The sequence below is a fragment of the Bos mutus genome, chromosome 11 (assembly GCF_027580195.1).
Source record: "Bos mutus isolate GX-2022 chromosome 11, NWIPB_WYAK_1.1, whole genome shotgun sequence".
In the NCBI taxonomy this organism is placed as follows: domain Eukaryota; kingdom Metazoa; phylum Chordata; class Mammalia; order Artiodactyla; family Bovidae; genus Bos; species Bos mutus.
The window spans coordinates 94,437,937-94,457,963 of record NC_091627.1 but is presented as its reverse complement, the minus strand read 5'-3'; the positions used below and the strand labels follow the sequence as shown (position 1 = coordinate 94,457,963).

The 20,027-nt window shown below is 37.2% G+C and overlaps 1 protein-coding gene across 2 annotated transcripts in view; it reads left to right on the top strand.

Moving 5' to 3' along the window:
• EXOC6B (exocyst complex component 6B) overlaps positions 1-20,027 on the top strand; it is a 728,809-nt gene that overhangs the window by 406,594 nt on the left and 302,188 nt on the right. For both annotated transcript variants that reach the window (XM_070379801.1, XM_070379802.1), the window contains exons 12-16: positions 1,568-1,639; positions 2,586-2,683; positions 4,120-4,225; positions 5,132-5,241; positions 19,220-19,331. In XM_070379801.1, coding sequence (XP_070235902.1) covers positions 1,568-1,639; positions 2,586-2,683; positions 4,120-4,225; positions 5,132-5,241; positions 19,220-19,331 — 498 coding nt within the window. The remainder of the gene's footprint in view (positions 1-1,567; positions 1,640-2,585; positions 2,684-4,119; positions 4,226-5,131; positions 5,242-19,219; positions 19,332-20,027) is intronic.

Below are 20,027 nucleotides of genomic sequence, written 5' to 3'. Positions count from 1 at the left end.
GATAATACTTTTAACCCATCAAAAAGACCGTATCCCATTTACTGGAAATAAGCAAGCATCAGATCAGATCAGATCAATCTCTCAGTCGTGTTCGATTCTTTGCGACCCCATGAATCGCAGCACGCCAGGCCTCCCTGTCCATCACCAATTCCTGGAGTTCACTCAGACTCACGTCCATCGAGTCAGTGATGCCATCCAGCCATCTCATCCTCTGTCGTCCCCTTCTCCTCCTGCCCCCAATCCCTCCCAGCATCAGAGTCTTTTCCAATGAGTCAACTCTTCGCATGAGGTGGCCAAAGTACTGGACTTTCAGCCTTAGCATCATTCCTTCCAAAGAAATCCCAGGGCCGATCTCCTTCAGAATGGACTGGTTGGATCTCCTTGCAGTCCAAGGGACTCTCAAGAGTCTTCTCCAACACCACAGTTCAAAAGCATCAATTCTTCAGCGCTTATCCTTCTTCACAATCCAACTCTCACATCCATACATGACCACAGGAAAAACCATAGCCTTGACTAGACGAACCTTTGTTGGCAAAGTAATGTCTCTGCTTTTGAATATGCTATCTAGGTTGGTCATAGTTTTCCTTCCAAGGAGTAAGTGTCTTTTAATTCAGTATGTATATAAACAAAAACTGATAGTAGTAGGAGGAGAAACAGAGGCCACACCACTTTGGGAGAATTCAACGTGCCTTCTTTAGGAATTGAGGAGTTAAGTAGAGAGCAAGTAACCAAATTATACTTAAGAGAATTTGAATATCAAAAGTCACTGAAAAATAGTGACATAATATATCTTTGTAAAGAAGATGCCTTCCAAGTCATTTCAGTTTTCAAATTTTTTAAGAGATTATACATTGAATTTGTTTGTAAATTTTATTTTCTTCTGTATTATATTTATTTTCTGTGTTCCTTGCATTGTTGTTTCTTTTTGTTGTTTAATTGGACTTACCTGTGATTTGTCTCTCTTACTGATTTTATGTTTAACTTGAGTTTTTGGTTTCATTGATCAAATCTTTCATGTCTTCTCTGTGTCATTAATGTCTGCTTTTTATTTTATCAGTCTCTCATTTGTGGTTTATTTTGGCTTTTTTGGCCTGCTTCATGAGTTGAGTTCTTAGTTTATTATAAGTCTTTTATGTTTTCTAATGTTCACATACATTTTTTAAATGGCATTAGCTGAATTCTATAAGTTTTGATATGAACTTTTTTGTTTTTTTTACTATTTGTTTTATTTGTTTTTAATTAATTTTATTTTATTGTATTAGTTTTGCCAAATATCAAAATGAATCCGCCACAGGTATACATGTGTTCCCCAGTATCAGCTTTGATTTCTTCTTTAACCAGACAGTTATTTAGAAGTGTGTTTTTAAATTTCCAAAAGTTAAACATGTAGGTCATGGATTATTGGAGTCTTACTCATTCTCCCCTGACTGTATCTGGTGTTAACCTTAAACCAGGAAGGCTTTCCAGAGAACCTGCACCAGGTGAAGCGTTAAGTAATTGAATAAATCAAAAGATAGTTTTGTTTTTAATAAATATGTTTTTCCTCATTGTCTTTTATTTCCTTTAGTCTTACTGCTCTGATCCAAACCTCGTGTTAGATTTGAAGAACCTCATTGTGCTTTTTGCTGACACACTTCAGGTTTGTGGCTTATATTTATGTGATCTTAACCTAGATGAGTGTTTCATCAGCTCTATATCCTTTGATTGTCTATCTAAGCTTGAGTAAGTATCTTTTTCTTTTTAGTTGTGTTTCTTCTTTTCCTAGCGCTAGATAATTTTTATCTCTTTGTAGCATTTCCTGGTCATCACCTTGTCTATTATGTTCTCATAATTTGTTCTCATCCCCCCTTTTTTTTCTCAAAGCAAATTGATTAAATGAACTCACTACGTTAGTTCTTAAACTATTGTCTTACCTACTCTTTTGAATAATGATTATTGATATGAACCACATGTTATATTCAATAGAATAACATTAGAAGTGGGTAAGATTGGTAGCATTCTCATTTTCTGACCCTACTCTTAAAAGTTGCTAAGAGTTACAGAAGGAGTTATAGGGAAAACTTCATTGACAGTTATATCCAATATATATTAATTTTATTTTTTATTTTTTTTTAAATTTTTTATTCCTTTATTTCTCATGTGTTCCCCATCCTGAACCCTCCTCCCTCCTCCCTCCCCATACCATCCCTCTGGGTCGTCCCAGTGCACCAGCCCCAAGCATCCAGCATCGTGCATTGAACCTGGACTGGCATCTCGTTTCATACATGACATTTCACATGTTTCAATGCCATTCTCCCAAATCTTCCCACCCTCTCCCTCTCCCACAGAGTCCATAAGCCTGTTCTATATATTAATTTTAATGTTCATCTTTTTATTATTTTCTGACTGGTTCAAATATTTTGGTATATATCTTTTAATTATTGAGGATAAACACTAGATATTAGGTGGGAATGGAAGATTCTTGTATCATGGTTTTATTTAAATTGTTGTGCAAAGAACAAAATTATCTTTCAGTGCCTAATCTCTCTCATGTTGTTTAAAAAAATCACCTCATAAAATGAAACTTTTTTCTTATTTTGTTTCAGGTGTATGGTTTTCCTGTAAATCAGCTTTTTGACATGCTATTAGAAATCAGAGACCAATATAGTGAAACTTTGCTAAAGAAGTGGTCAGGTATTTTCAGGTGAGAGATTATCTATAGTTGTGTGTGTGTGGGCATGCATGTTTGTACACTCATCTTTATACATACGGGTTTTCAGGTATAATAGGCAACAAGTGTATGTGGCTTATTTTTTTTTAGGTCTGATTCCAATTATGATTGGGAATTCAATTAAATAGTGATGGTATCCCAAATAAAGTTCCCAGGATATTCAAACTCTGGATATTAGTACCTTCTATGTGAGGAGTCCCCAAATCCCCAGATTTGTTTCATTGAATAAATGGCAAATACCTTGGTTCATACCAACCAGATCACCTTGTGTCATCTTAATTTGATTTTTGATTTTCTCTTTGGGGATCATGCCTAATCTATGTCTCACTTGTAGGATAGTGGCTTTTGAACCCTTTTGAATAATTTAGCTTTTTTTTTTAACTTGTTTGAAGACTCACTCATGTTATTCCTCATCTTCTTTACTCTCCATACCCAAAGAAGAGATCTGTTACAATCTAATATTTGAAGCATATTATTTAAATAGTTACTGCAACATGCATACAAAAATAAGAAAATTATTGTATTACATCTCCACTTACAAATATGTCCTTGGACATGTTTTCCTCACACATAACTCTTGTCAACTCACTTGCTTCTTCTTTTAAAGTGATCTTTCTGCTTACTGCAGGACCACTTCCCCAGATCAACTTTCTTTGTTTTCAAGTTCTTATAGCTTTAAGGTATTACATTGTCCCATTAATCTTACTCTTCACATTTTATAAACATATAGCTAATAATTATGTAGTGTAACTCATTAGTATATTCATATAAATATTTGTATTTCTAAAAAGTCCTGTTTATTAATGATATAATTTTCTTTAGGGGAGATTATCTTTGAATATTAGTACCATGATATATCCAAGTGCATCTGATCTGAAGCCTTCAGTAAATTTCTTTTTTGATTTTGGTAGTATGGTCTCTGCTCTGGAGAATCCCTAGTCTAGTTAAGGACACAGAACCTTTGGATGAAGAAAAGTCATTCTTAATATAGAGCAGTAGATGAAGTACATGAACATAGTTTGATAAAATATTTTTTTTTAAGAAAGCGTATAAAACCTCTTTGCCTTTTCCAGAGCTCACATTTTTTTGTTGTTGTTGCTTCTCATTTGCCTTAAGGCTTCAACGTGTTGCCTTGAAATTTTCTGTCTGAGCTATAAATCTCAAATACTATGAGGTCATCTTTATATTTGTGTTCCATTTGTTTTAGAATGCAATTTTCCTTCTGTTTTTTTTTTTTTAAGATGTCCTTACCTAAGACCAAATAGCTGTACTGTAAAAGGAATAGATTAGGGACTAAGAAATGTTCATTCTGAAAGTTACTTGTGATCACTCTACTGATGAACTCACCTGTCTTTCCTTTTTTACTTTATCCCTCCCTCCTTTCCTTTCTTCTTTTATTTTCTTTATAGAAACATACTTGATTCTGACAACTACAGTCCTATCCCAGTAACAAGTGAAGAGATGTATAAAAAGGTGATCGGACAATTCCCATTCCAAGATGCAGAGCTGGAAAAGGTAAGGAACACTAAAGTAAACTTCTCTGATTTGACATCCTCTTAAAGCTTTCTTTGCATCAGTCTCATTAAAGGCATAATTTCTAACTCAATGAGTTAGGAATCTAAAACAGTTTCAAAGGATGATTTTTGGGCTTAGGGGAGCCAAAGTTCCTGTTTGGAGAATCAATCAGTAAATGGCTTTGGAGTATTGTCACCTCCAAAGTGTTGAGGAGATTTCTGGCAGTGTTTCCTTTTGACTTACACGTTGAAATATTTGCTTTTCTTATACTTTGAGGACATTTTATCCCCAAAATATACAGTAAAATTTACCTTGCTATATAATTGTATTGGTTTTTACTGTGCTTTGTGGTGTATGTACTACCACAACAATGTTGCAGAATAGTTCCATGATTCCCCCAAATTCCCTCATGCTATACCTTGGCTTCTGTCTATGGGGTCACACACAGTCGGACACGACTGAAGCGACTTAGCAGCAGCAGCAGCATACCTTCTTAATCAATTACTCCTCAAGCCCCAGCTTTTGGCAACCACCTATCGTTGCTATCCATCTACTTTTACCTTTTCTAAAAGGCCTTATAAATAGAATTATATAGTGTGTAACCTTTTGAGATTGGCTTCTTTGACTGAAGATAATGCTTTTGAGACTCATCTAAGTTACTTATTCCTTTTTATTGCTGAGTATGTATCAGAATTTGTTTATCAGGTTTTACAGGATGTTAGAATCATTTATTTAATTTAATCTTATTCTTTTTAGTATTAGAAAACTTTCACAAATATGTTTTTAAAATGTAGAGTTGTTAAGAAGGCAGTTCCTGGTATGCAAGAAAATCTCTTTTGTATTTTAGTTAGTAGGTATTTTCAATGTATGCTCATTTGTAACTTTCATTAATTCTTGCTTTTACAGCAACCATTCCCAAAAAAGTTTCCATTTTCTGAATTTGTGCCAAAAGTTTACAACCAAATTAAAGAATTTATCTACGCCTGTCTGAAGTTTTCAGAAGATCTTCATCTAAGGTATAGTATGAAATAATGGAAGTGCAATAGATACTGAGATTATGGCTCTATATACATAAATATTCTGGAATACTTTTGATGTTCCCTTCAGTTCCAAGTTTGAAAGTCTTAATATCAGCCTTGTATGGTATGCCACTGCCCTATTTATATGGTCAGGTTATAAAAAAGGGAAGTTGGAAACTCTTGAATAATTTCTTTTCATATTACTTACTTTATTCTCTACTGTTTTCTTTACAGACTTGCATTTCTAGTGAGAATTCACTAGAAAAGAGTAGTATAATATTCTGGTTTTTACATTATATTGATGAAATGTTAAGGCCAGTAGAGGAGTGGCATGTGAAATTCTTGCTGTGATCTCCTTGCTATCCAAAGGAATCTCAAGAGCCTTCTCCAGCTTCACAGTTTGAAAGCATCAATTCTTCGGCACTAAGCCGTCTTTATGATCCAGTTCTCACATCTGTACATGATATTGGAAAAACCATAGCTTTGAGTATGCAGACCTTTATCAGTAAAATGATGTCTCTGCTTTTTTAATATGCTGTCACATGAGGTTTGTCATAGCTTTCCTTCTTGGCTCTTTGGTTCCTTCACTTTCTACCTTTAGAGGGATATCATCTTCATATCTGAGGTTGTTGATATTTCTCCTGGTAGTTTTGATTCCAGTTTGTGATTCATCCACCCTGGCATTTCATATGATGTACTTTGCATATAAATTAAATAAGCAGGGTTTTTGTTTTTTTTAATGGTGTGGATGGGGAAACAGTGTAAACAGTGGCTGCCTTTATTTTTCTGGGCTCCAAAATCACTGCAGATGGTAATTGCAGCCATGAAATTAAAAGATGCTTACTCCTTGGAAGGAAAGTTAGGACCAGCCTAGATAGCATATTAAAAAGCAGAGACATTACTTTGCCAACAAAGGTCCGTCTAGTCAAGGCTATGGTTTTTCTGGTGGTCATGTATGGATGTGAGAGTTGGACTATAAAGAAAGCTGAGCACAGAAGAATTGATGCTTTTGAACTGTGGTGTTGGAGAAGACTCTTGAGAGTCCCTTGGACTGCAAGGAGGTCCAACCAGTCCATCCTAAAGGAGATCAGTCCTGGGTGTTCATTGGAAGGACTGATGTTGAAGCTGAAACTCCAATACTTTTGCCACCTGATGCAAAGAGCTGACTCATTTGAAAAGACCCTGATGCTGGGAAAGATTGAGGGCGGGAGGAGAAGGGGACGACAGAGGATGAGATGGTTGGATGGCATCACTGACTTGATGGACATGGGTCTGGGTGGACTCTGGGAGTTGGTGATGGACTTGGAGGCCTGGCGTGCTGTGGTTCATGGGGTCACAAAGAGTCGGACACGACTGAGCGACTTAACTGAATAGGTCTCTCATGCTTTCTTTACAGTTTTTCTCTTTGTTCCTCTTTCTGTTTTTAAATGGCCTGTTTTCTAATGCCCTAATTCTTTCTTCTGCATTATTTAGTCTGCTGTTGATGCTCTAAGAATTTTTCAATTCTTTTAATTGTATACTTCAGCTCCAGGATTTGTTTTTTTTTTTTTTATAGTTTCTATATCTTTATTAAACTTCGCATTTTATTTGTGCATTGTATTCTAGATTTCATTTTGTTGTCTCTCTGTGTTCTCTTGCATATTATTGAGCTTAATACGATATTTCAAATTCTTTTTAGGGCAATTTGTATGTCTCAGTTTCTTTGGGATTCATTAGTGGAACTCATATTTGTTCTCTTTGGTGGTGTCAAGTTGTTTGATTCTTTTTGGTCCATGTAGCTTTGTATTGGTGACTCTGCCTTTGTGCTTCTCTGGGGACATGGAGATATGTGTCTCCCCCAGGTCCCAGGGTGGCAGGACGATTCCTGTACCGTGCCTGAAGGGGCCTGGAGTCAAATCATAGGTCTGCTTCGGGGTTTCACAATTAGAATGACTGATAGATTGTGGCTCTGCAACTGCACTGAGGAATTCATCGCTCAGTGGGGCACTTCTGGGGTTTCCTTCTGGTGGGTTCCTGGAAAAGTAGGGTTTCTCTTAGATCATAGTTGGGAGTGGCTGAAGCCAGATTCCAGAGCCACTTCAAGATCCACAATGAGACTGAGGTCACTGGGCCTATCTCTAGGGGTACATATAGCCATGTCTCCTGTTGGATCCCTGGCAGGCACAACTGCCTCCCGTCCATGGGTACAGTGGGCTAAAGCCAGGTTGTGCGGGCACATTAACCTCTCCAGTCAAGTTTGAGATTGGCGGCCCTTCCTCCAGGTGCATGGAAAGTTATTGCTCCAGCAGGTCTCTGAGTAGGCAGGAGTGTTCCTGGTCTGTGGCTATGAATATATGGGGTAATGTTACAGGGATTTTTTTAGTATTTGCAGTCAGACAAATGTTAGGATTTGGATTCATGAATTCATCTGGATTCATGAATGAGCATGTCTCTGCCCAGTCATAGGCAGGCAGGGTGGGCAGCTAATAGGAGCTGGAGTTGGGTCATGCAACAATTCAGTTTACAGCTGGAACTGAGGTTGGCAGACCTATTATCCAAAGCACAGGTTGGCATGACTCTTGCTGGGTTGTTTTCCAACTGGTGATGTTGGCAAGGCCAAATAGGCCATGTCCATAGGCTGTCAAGGGTCAGGGTCTGTTCCTGGGACTGTGGGTAGGACTATGGTTAGCAGGTGTGCCACATGAGTGAGTTTATGCTTGCCTTCTAAAAGCAACCCTCCTTGGTCTTAGATGCTACCAGAGTTTTACAGTCTTCTTTCTTCAATCCAAAGTTTCACAAAAGTACTTTTGTCTCTGCTTGCCTGCCAAATTATTATTGCTGAGAAGGGATATGAATGCAGGACTTCCTGTTCTGCTATTTCTAATGTCATTCCTCTATTTTTAATTGGTCTTACAGAAAATTGCTTGTGTACATGAAAAATAATGATAGTATCTGGTAAAGAAATGTAACTATAAAAGTAAAGAAGGCTATGGCACCCTACTCCAGTATTCTTGCCTGGAAAATCCCATGGACGGAGGAGCCTGGTAGGCTGCAGTCCATGGGGTCGGGAAGAGTCGGGCATGACTGAGCGACTTTACTTTCACTTTTCACTTTCATGCACTGGAGAAAGAAATGGCAACCCACTCCAGTGTTCTTGCCTGGAGAATCCCAGGGACAGCGGAGCCTGTTGAGCTGCCATCTATGGAGTCGCACAGAGTCAGACACGACTGAAGCGACTTAGCAGCAGCAGCAGGACAAAGAATATGAGAGAGGAATGTGATTTACTATTTAAGGATTTTACATTATGCATGAAGTAGTATGGTCTAGAACAACCACTGAAAAAATGGTCAAAAACATGAAAGAAGTAAAAGTAATAAGCCAATAATGAAAATGAAAAGGAATCATGGAAAGAATACTCAATCCAGAAACAACCAACTGAAGAGTTAAATGGGCCATAGAACAGGTGGAACAAATAGAGATCAACTAAGAAAATGGTACATTTAAATTCAGGTACAATAGTGTTCCATGTATATTTGAATAAAATCTGTATCTTTAGTTGTTGAATGTTGTATTCTCTAAATGACAACTGGATTAAATTTGTTAATATTGTTGTACAATTTTCTGTATCCTTTCTTTTGTAGGTCTGCTTTTTCTGTCAATAACTGAGGAGTGTTCAACTGTCCAAATATGATTGTAGATTTGTCTGTTTCTCTTTTGAGATCTCTCCAGTTTGCTTCATATATTTGAATATATCTTTTAAGTTTATGCACAGTTTGAATTATGATATCTTCTTGTTATATTCATCTTTTTAATTTCATGAAATGTCCTTCTTTGTGTTAAAAATTATATTAGTCTTTTTTAATGCACTTATTTATTTTTTTATTTTTTAATATAAATGTATTTATTTTAATTGGAGGCTAATTACTTTACAATATTGTATTGGTTTTGGCATACATCAGCATGAATCTGCCACGGGTGTACACGTGTTCCCCATCCTGAACCCCCTCCCACCTCCCTCCTCATATCATCCCTCTGAGTCATCCCAGTGCACCAGCCCCGAGCATCCTGTATCATGCAACGAACCTGGACTGGCGATTCATTTCACATATGATATTATACATGTTTCAATGCCATTCTCCCAATCATCCCACCCTCGCCCTCTCCCACAGAGTCCAAAAGACTGTTCTATACATCAGTGTCTCTTTTGCTGTCTCACATACAGGGTTATCATTACCATCTTTCTAAATTCCATATATATGCGTTAGTATACTGTATTGGTGTTTTTCTTTCTGGCTTACTTCACTCTGTTTAATAGGCTCCAGTTTCATCCACCTCATTAGAACTGATTTAAATGTGTTCTTTTTAATGGCTGAGTAATACTCTATTGTGTATATGTACCACAGCTTTCTTATCCATTCATCTGCTAAAGGACATCTAGGTTGCTTCCATGTCCTGGCTATTATAAACAGTGCTGCGATGAACATTGGGGTACATGTGTCTCTTTCAATTCTGGCTTCCTCGGTGTGTATGCCCAGCAGTGGGATTGCTGGGTCGTATGGCAGTTCTGTTTCCAGTTTTTTAAGGAATCTCCACACTGTTCTCCATAGTGGCTGTACTAGTTTGCATTCCTGCCAACAGTGTAAGAGCGCTCCCTTTTCTCTGCATCCTCTCCAGCGTTTATTGCTTGTAGACTTTTGGATCGCAGCCATTCTGACTGGCGTGAAATGGTACCTCATAGTGGTTTTGATTTGCATTTCTCTGATACTGAGTGATGTTGAGCATCTTTTCATGTGTTTGTTAGCCGTCTGTATGTCTTCTTTGGAGAAATATCTATTTAGTTCTTTGGCCCATTTTTTGATTGGGTCATTTATTTTTCTGGAGTTGAGCTGCAGGAGTTGCTTGTATATTTTTGAGATTAATTCTTTGTCAGTTGCTTCATTTGCTATTATTTTCTCCCATTCTGAAGGCTGTCTTTTCACCTGGCTTATAGTTTCCTTTGTTGTGCAGAAGCTTTTAATTTTAATTAGGTCCCATTTGTTTATTTTTGCTTTTATTTCCAATATTCTGGGAGGTGGGTCATAGAGGATCCTGCTGTGATGTATGTCAGAGTTTTGCCTATGTTCTCCTCTAGGAGTTTTATAGTTTCTGGTCTTACGTTTAGATCTTTAATCCATTTTGAGTTTATTTTTGTGTATGGTGTTAGAAAGTGTTCTAGTTTCATTCTTTTACAAGTAGTTGACCAGTTTTCCCAGCATCACTTGTTAAAGAGATTGTCTTTAATCCATTGTATATTCTTGCCTCCTTTGTCAACATTATCCTCAATGGTGAAAAATTGAAATCATTTCCCCTAAAGTCAGGAACAAGACAAGGATGCCCACTTTCACCACTACTATTCAACATAGTTTTGGAAGTTTTGGCCACAGCAGTCAGAGCAGAAAAAGAAAATAAAAGGAATCCAGATTGGAAAAGAAGAAGTAAAACTCTCACTGTTTGCAGATGACATGATTCTCTACATAGAAAACCCTAAAGACTCCACCAGAAAATTACTAGAGTTAATCAATGCATATAGTGAAGTTGCAGGATATAAAATCAATGCACAGAAATCCCTAGCATTCCTATACACTAATAATGATAAAATAGAGAAATTAAGGAAACAATTCCATTCACCATTGCAACGAAAAGAATAAAATACTTAGGAATATATCTACCTAAAGAAATAAAAGACCTACATATAGAAAACTATAAAACACTGGTGAAAGAAATCAAAGAGGACACTAATAGATGGAGAAACACAGCATGTTCATGGATCAGAAGGATCAATATAGTGAAAAAAAGTATACTATAGTATACTGTATACCAAAGCAATAGTATACTTTGGTAAAAGTATACTATATACCAAAGCAATCTATAGATTCAATGCAATCCCTATCAAGCTACCAGTAGTATTTTTCACAGAGCTAGAACAAGTAATTTCACAATTTGTATGGAAATACAAAAAACTTCGAATAGCCAAAGCAATCTTGAGAAAGAAGAATGGAACTGGAGGAATCAACCTGCCTGACTTCAGGCTCTACTACAAAGCCACAGTCATCAAGACAGTATGGTACCGGCATAAAGACAGAAATACAGATCAATGAAATAAAAATTAAAATAGTCTTGATGTCTTGCTTGCCTTGTATTAATATGACCACCACTTTCTTTTATGGTATGCCTTTGTCTCTTCTATTACTTATAACCTTTTTTAGCATGTTATTTTCAGATAATTTCAACATTACAGAAGAATTTTGAAAATGTTGCTGAACTGAAAGCTTTTTCCCCAAATTCTTCAGTTTTTGAAATGTTGCCATATTGACTTTATTACTTCCTTTCTCCCTTCTTTACTGTTTCTCTATATGTACCTATGTGTGTTTAGCATTTTAATCTCTTATGGTTCATATTAATTTTAATTAGCTAGTTAAGATTTTTCTGTTTTCTGTGTATAGTTTCCATTTTTCCTTTTGTAATAAGTAATGTTTGTATTAAAGTACTTTGAGACCATGTATTTATTCTTTTGGTTACTAGATGTCTTTCACTATAGTATTCATTAATGATTCTTGCCTGAATCAGTTTTTTTTCCTCTGATAATTTAGCTAATATGGGATTTTTTATTCCTTAAGGGGCTACTTTGTTGGTGCAGCAGTGAAGAATCTGCCTGGAGTGCAGAAGACTCAGGTTCAGTCCTGGGTCAGGAAGATCCCCTAGAGGAGGAAATGGCACTCACTCCAGTGTTCTTGCTGGGACAATCCCATGGAGGAGAGGGAGAGGAGAGAAGAGGAGCTTGGGAGCTACAGTCTTTGGAGTCACAAAGACTCAGACACCACTGAGCAACTCTCTGTGTGTGTGAGTCGCTCAGTCACATCTGACTCTTTGTGACCCCATAAACTGTAGCCTCCAGGGCTCCTGTGTCCATGGAATCCTCCAGGCAAGAATACAGGAGTGGGTTGCCATTCTCTTCTCTGGGGAGCAACTGAACATGTCGATATGTTATTACTTCACATTCTGTATTAGGGAGTCCTTCTGTATTACCTATTTACCTGTCTGTTTATCTTTCTATCTGTCTACCTTTGGTCTCCTATTATTGTATTAGACTCATAGATTTTTACATCATTCAGTCAAGTTGTTCCTTTAATGACCTTATTCATTTTGATGCTCAGATGGTCCCAGATGTAGCTGGTGTAAGCTACCTCAAGCTGGCTCATATGACGTGTTGATGCACTTTTATCATTTTGGGCAAATTTCCTAACTTAATCATGAGACCATTAATTTTTTCAAGGAGCTCAGTTCTTTTTAGTGCTGAATGGCATCTTGACAGTAAGATCTGGCCATGTGTCCTTGTATTTAAAATGTGTCAGTTTGAATCAACAGGTAGCTAGGTATCGGTTTTTTATTCATTCTGCCTAATTAGAATATTTATTCTATTACATTAACTGATTTAGTGATTTATGTGGATTTAAGTCTTGGATCTAGCTATTGTTTTTCTATTCCATTCTTTTTTTTTTAAGCTCCTTTTGTTCCCCCTGTTTTCCTTCCTTCTTCTAGATTACCGTCTTTTAGTATTATCATTTAGTTTCTCTATTGGCTTACTGGAGTATAACTTTTAACTTTATTTATTATTTGTTTGTATTTGTTCTGGGGATTACAATGTATATCCTTAAGTTATTAGTTTATCTTGAATAATGATATGTCACTTTACATGTAATTTAAGAATCTTATAGCAGTATAGTATAATTTACCTTTATACTTACTTTTTTAATGTGGTTGGTATATACTTATACAGTTATTTTTAAACGCTAAATATGTTACTGTTTGTGCTTTGAACATTTAATTGTATTTTAAAATTCAAGAAGGAAAAGTAGTTCATTATACTCATCCACAGATTTGCTATTTCCAGGCCTTCTCATTCTTTCTTACAGATCTATGTTATGACTTGGTGTCATTTTCTTTCAATGTGAAGAATTCTTTTAGTTATTCTTTTAGTGTATATCTGCTGGTTTTAGATTTTCTTAGCTTTTGTTTATCTAAAAATATTTTTTCATCTGTTTTCAAAGTTCTCCCTTTCCCAACCCCTTAAAGATGTTATTCCTCTGTTTGCTTTGATTGTTTCTGAAGAGAGATAAGCCAGTAGTCTTACTGTTATTCATCTAAATGTATTGCCTTCTTTTTCTGGTTGTCTTTAAGGTTTCTTCTTTATCTTTGCATTTTGCAGTGTTTGATTTTCTTGTGAGATTTCATTTGCATCAGTTCTTTTGGGGTTGTGTTAAACTTCTGAGATCTGTAGGTTGAGATCTTTTATTAGGGTTGGAGATGATGTTGCCAGTTTCCCCTTAAATATGTCTCTTTTCTCATTTCTCCTTTTGCAACTCATTGTGTTGTTCAGTTGTTCAGTCATGTTCGACTCTTTGCGACCCCATGGACTGCAGCCCGCCAGGCTTCACTGTGCCTCCTAGCTGCTAAATATATCATTCAGATTTCATCATTACTTGAGTGAACTGAATGTGAGTCTCAGTTTTTATTAGTTTCAAATTACTTATGATTTCAGTTCTAAAAATTCTGTTGTAGAGTCTCTTTGTCCTTAAGACTCTGAAATTCCAAAGCTTCTATCCAGGGGCTTATCTCTGATTTTAACAGGATTTGAGTTGGGCTGGGTTTCAGCTTTGATTGGTTTTTACTCTCCTTTGGATTGAATTGCAGTAGAACCTTGGACTCTAAACCCTTTGCAAAATGTGCAACATTTCTCTCTGATTTCTAGCACTCCCCATCCCCACGCCCACCCCACCCCCACCCACCATTTCTTATGGAACAGAATTGTTTTAGGGAAGAATTTTGGGTTAGTATGTTTATTTTTGCTTAGAGGCTCTTCCAAGATTACAGTCCAAAATAGCAGCCCACACTATTAAAGGATTGCATGGTTTTTCTTGTTGTTGTTGCTTTTTTTTTTTTTTTTCATTCCACCAAAGTCTCTCAGCATATGACTGTTTCACTCTCTCATCTCTGTGTATCCAGATTAGACAACTGGCCTTAGATATGAAGGTGATGGCTGCTTTTTGCTCATCTTTCAAGAGCTTTATCTCAGTGTGCAGTTTAATTCAGTTATGCATCTTTGTGTATATTATACTTCATTAATATTAAAGGAAAATACAACTTTTAGCTTAGACCTAGCTTTCTTCTGCTTTTGAAGGTAATGACAGCGTTTCTTGATCTTTGACATCGTATCTAAGAATAGAATTTCTACCAGATCTTCTTAAAGCATAATAGAAATATGTAATGTAAGTAGAGATGCTAGGTGGGTGATTACTATCAGAGTCACCAGATTATTTTGGGCCCCTGTGTTCATCACTTGTATAGCAACCTGTACTTATTCATTACACATACTGTAATTGATATGATATAACTGTGAGTCTGACATATGAAGGCAGGAACCATGAATATTTCTTCGCTATTGTAAATACAGTATTCCATCAACACAAGTGTAACTTCAATATCTCTTCACCATTGTAATTTCAATACTCCATTAACACATTTTTGTAATGAAGTTTTAAATTCAATAACATTTTTGGAAAGGGTGGCAATAGGCCAGAGTTTATCATTCAGTAAATATATCCTGTAAGAATATTTTGAGGTATCTTTTTTTCCCCTAACTGAATTTCCTACCTGGATTCCTTGCAGTCTTCTTTATTTCAAATAATTTTCTCTTCTGCATAATAATCTAATTTGTGTACATATTTAGTAATTTAAGATTTTTAATTGAACTATATACTAAGGCTCTGATATTCTGTAGAAAGAGAAATCAATAAGATAAAATTTGTGACCTTTGCTCACAAGCAATAAATTACTGAAAAAGAACTGCTTACAAGTCTTTCAGATCAGATCAGTCACTCAGTCGTGTCCGATCTTTGCAACCCCGTGAATCGCAGCACGCCAGGCCTCTCTGTCCATCACCAGCTCCCGGAGTTCACCCAGACTCACGTCCATCGAGTCAGTGATGCCATCCAGCCATCTCATCCTCTGTCGTCCCCTTCTCCTCCTGCCCCCAATTCCTCCCAGCATCAGAGTCTTTTCCAAGGAGTCAACTCTTCGCGTGAGGTGGCCAAAGTACTGGAGTTTCAACTTTAGCATCATTCCTTCCAAAGAAATCCCAGGGCTGATCTCCTTCAGAATGGACTGGTTGGATCTCCTTGCAGTCCAAGAGACTCTCAAGAGTCTTCTCCAACACCACAGTTCAAAAGCATCAATTCTTCGCCACTCAGCCTTCTTCACAGTCCAACTCTCACATCCATACATGACCACTGGAAAAACCATAGCCTTGACTAGATGAACCTTTGTTGGCAAAGTAATGTCTCTGCTTTTGAATATGCTATCTAGGTTGGTCATAACTTTCCATCCAAGGAGTAAGTGTCTTTTAGTTTCATGGCTGCAGTCACCATCTGTAGTGATTTTGGAGCCCAGAAAAATAAAGTCTTGACACTGTTTCCACTGTTTCCCCATCGATTTCCCATGAAGTGATGGGACCGGATGCCATGATCTTTGTTTTCTGAATGTTGAGCTTTAAGCCAACTTTTTCACTCTCCACTTTCACTTTCATCAAGAGGCTTTTGAGTTCCTCTTCACTTTCTGCCATAAGGGTGGTGTCATCTGCCTATCTGAGGTTATTCATATTTCTCCTGGCAATCTTGATTCCAGTTTGTGTTTCTTCCAGCCCAGCGTTTCTCATGATGTACTCTGCATAGAAGTTAAATAAACAGGGTGACAATATACAGCCTTGATGTACTCCTTTTCCTATTTGGAACCAGTCTGTTGTTCCATATCCAGTTCTAACTGTTGCTTCCTGACCTGCATACAAATTTCTCAAGAGGCAGATCAGGTGGTCTGGTATTCCCATCTCTTTCAGAATTTTCTACACTTTATTGTGATCCACACAGTCAAAGGCTTTGGCATAGTCAATAAAGCAGTAATGTTTTTCTGGAACTCTCTTGCTTTTTCCATGATCCAGCGGATGTTGGCAATTTGATCTCTGGTTCCTCTGCCTTTTCTAAAACCAGCTTGAACATCTGGAAGTTCACGGTTCACATATTGCTGAAGCCTGGCTTGGAGAATTTTGAGCATTACTTTACTAGCGTGTGAGATGAGTGCAATTGTGCGGTAGTTTGAGCATTCTTTGGCATTGCCTTTCTTTGGGATTGGAATGAATACTGACCTTTTCCAGTCCTGTGGCCACTGCTGAGTTTTCCACATTTGCTGGCATATTGAGTGCAGCACTTTCACAGCATCATCTTTCAGGATTTGGAATAGCTCAACTGGAATTCCATCACCTCCACTAGCTTTGTTCATAGTGATGCTTTCTAAGGCCCACTTGAGTTCACATTCCAGGATGTCTAGTATTATTGCAATACTGACTTTATTTTGAAGAAATATTTGTCTCAAAAGGGTATCTTTTATAGAGAGACATCTTGGGTGACACTTTTAGGGGCTTGTGAAAGATACATAGTTCTGGAATTTTGTTTGTTGATTGTAAGATTTATTTTTAAAACTTTGCTTGTAAAGATAGCTTTGGAGTTATTTTCTTTATGTTTAGTTTCCTTTACTGAATAAAAAGTATCATTATTGATCACTTTTGGAATAGTAAGGATTATAAAACATTTAGGTAGAATTACATTATTGGTTTATTTTCGAAGTCAGGGGAAAAGAGAGTGCCAAGATAGATGTAGGGAATTAAGAAGTACATACTACTGTGATTGGACTAATAACCTGCAAGGATAAGTTATACAGCACAGGGAATATGGCCAATGTTTTATAACTTTAAGTGGAATATAATCTTTAAAAATTTTGATTCATTTTGTTGTCTACCTGAAAGTAATAAAATCTTATAAATCAATAATAAAGGAGAGAAATGGTAGAGACCTAGTAGATGCTGAAGAGATCAAGAAGCAATGGAAAGAATCCACAGAACTGTACAGAAAAGATCTTAATGTACTGGATTCCTACAATGGTGTGCTCAGTCACCCAGAGCCAGACATTCTGGAGTGCAGAGTCAACTGCTGTTAATAAAGCTAGTGGATGTGACAGAATTCCAGTAGAACTATTCAAAACCCTAAAGGATGATGCCTTCAAAGTGTTGCATTCAATATGCCAGCAAATCTAGAAGACCCAGCAGTGGCCACAGGACTGGAAAAGGTCAGTCCTCATCCCATTTCCCAGGAAGGGTAGTATTAAAGAATGTGCTAACCATCAGACAGTTGCACTCATCTCTCATGAGGTCATGCTTAAAATCTTGCATGTTAGGTTCAGCATTATGTGAACCAAGAACTTCCAGATGTCCACTCTGGATTTAGAAAAGGAAGAGGAACCAGAGATCAAATTGCCAACAGTCTCTGGGTCATAGAGCAGGTTAGGGAATTCCAGAAAAACATCTACCTCTTTTTTATCGACTACGCTAAAGCCTTTGACTGTGTGAATCATAAAAAACTGTTGGAAGCTCTTAAAGAGATGGGAATACCAGACCATCCTACCTATCTCCTGAGAAACCTGTTTGCAGGTCAAGAAGCAACAGTTAGAACCCTATATGGAGCAACTGATCGGTTCAAGATTGAGAAAGGAACACGACAGGGCTGTCTGCTGTCTCCCTCTTTGCTTAACCTATACACTGAGCACATCATGAGAAATGCTGGGCTGGATGAGTTGCAGACTGAAATCAAGGTAGACAGGAGAAACATCAACAACCTCAGATATGCAGATGATACCACTCTAATGGCAGAAAGCGAAGAGGAACCTCTTGGTGAAGGTGAAGGAGAAGAGTGAAAGGGCCTGCTTAAAACTAAGTATTATAAAACTAAGATCATGGCATCCAGCCCTATACTTCATGGCAAATAGAAGGGGAAAATGTGGAAACAGTGACAGAATTCCTCTTCTTGGGCTCTAAAATCACTGTGGATGGTGACTGCAGCCATGAAATCAGATGATTGTTTCTTGGCAGGAAAGCAATGACAAATCTAGACAACATGTGAAAAACAGACATTGCAGTACCAACAAAAGTCTGTAGAATCACAGCTGTGGGCTTCCCAGCAGTCTCATACAGCTATGAGAGCTGAACTGTAAGAAAGGCAGAGCACCACAGAATTGATGCCTTCGAACTGTGGTGCTGGAGAAGACTCCTGAAAGTCCCTTGGACAGCAAGGAGATCAAGCTGGTCAATCTTAAGGGAAATCAACCCTGAATTCTTGGAAGGACTGATGCTGAATCTCCAGTATTTTGGTCATCTGATGCTAACAGCCAACTCATTGGAAAAGTCCTGATGCTGGGAAAGATTCAGGGCAGAAGGAAGATAGGGTGTCAGAGGATGAGGTGGCTGGGTGGAATCATCAATGCAATGGACATGAACTTGGGCGAGCTTTGGGAGATAGTGAGGGTCGGGAAGGCCTGGCGTGTTGCAATCCATGGGGTTACAAAGAGTTGGACATGACTGGGCAACTGAACAAGGAGAAGACATAATATGAAATATGATGACATAGGAGCAGAGATATTTTTCTTTTTTTTAGGAGCCTTTATCAGCTAATTGTGCAGGAAGGCTACAGAGAGATCAGCTTGAAAAATTATGAATATTAACTGTGAAGGAATTTGAATGTGTGGGAGAAATAAAGGTTTCAGGACACAGAATCATGTTAGAGGATTCTTCATGAGAGGTAGTGTAGCATAGTGTTTAAGTGTTGTTGGCTTTAGATCTAGACTGCCTTATTAAAATCTTTTTTTTTTTTTTTTTGCTATCTGCTCAATACTAAAATTATTTCTCATGGTTATTGTGAAGGTTGAATGAATTTTTATACATTAAAGTATTTAGAACCTAATTTCTGAAGTACAATAAATATTTCCTGCAGTTATTATTAGTATTATTAAAGTACTACTGGAGCCTTGTTTGCAAAATAATTCTCCTACCTATGACTGACTCTTGATACTTCCTTTTTAGCTCAACTGAAGTTGATGACATGATTCGTAAATCAACAAACCTGTTGCTAACTAGGACTCTAAGCAACTCTCTGCAGAATGTCATTAAAAGGAAGAATATTGGACTTACTGAGGTAACTCTGCTATTATTGGAGGCAGTCAAGGCAATATGTGAATAGATCTCCTAAGCCCTAGGGCTTGTGTGTTAATTAATTACAATTTTCTGTGTGGTCTGTCATGTTCTTCATGGGATCATGGTGAAAGTGCAAAATAAATTCCTTGTATTTTTCATTTGTTGCCTTGGAGAAATCCAGTATTTTTTGGAAAAGTCACTTTTCTCTCTCTCATATCTTCACTAATTTAACTGGTTTTCCTTTCTGAGGTTATTGGGTTAAATTTCTATTATTTGCAATTGATTATATATTTTATAAACATTGTTGATTGGAGAATAGAGTCAATGTCAGGATCCTGTTTAAAATAATGGCACTTTGAGTACAACATACAGTATGAAATCACATTTTGCCTACATAAGTCACTGATGCCAGGGATATTAGCATTCATAGTCATTGGTTAGTGTTAGATTCAGATTTTGTTTTTGAGAAACATTAGGAATATGAATAGTAAATTACTCTTAATTAGCATGTAACTGGGAATTTAGGATTGAGGAAATGTGAGAGAAAGGCAGTTGTCACATTTCTGTGGAAGCTTACACAATCTCACAAAGGATGAAGGGATATTGTACATATGTTGAGAACAGTATCTTTGCAAACCGAATATCTGATGCATTGTCTTAAGTCCTAAAATTTAGAAAGATGTGAAATTTCCTTTTC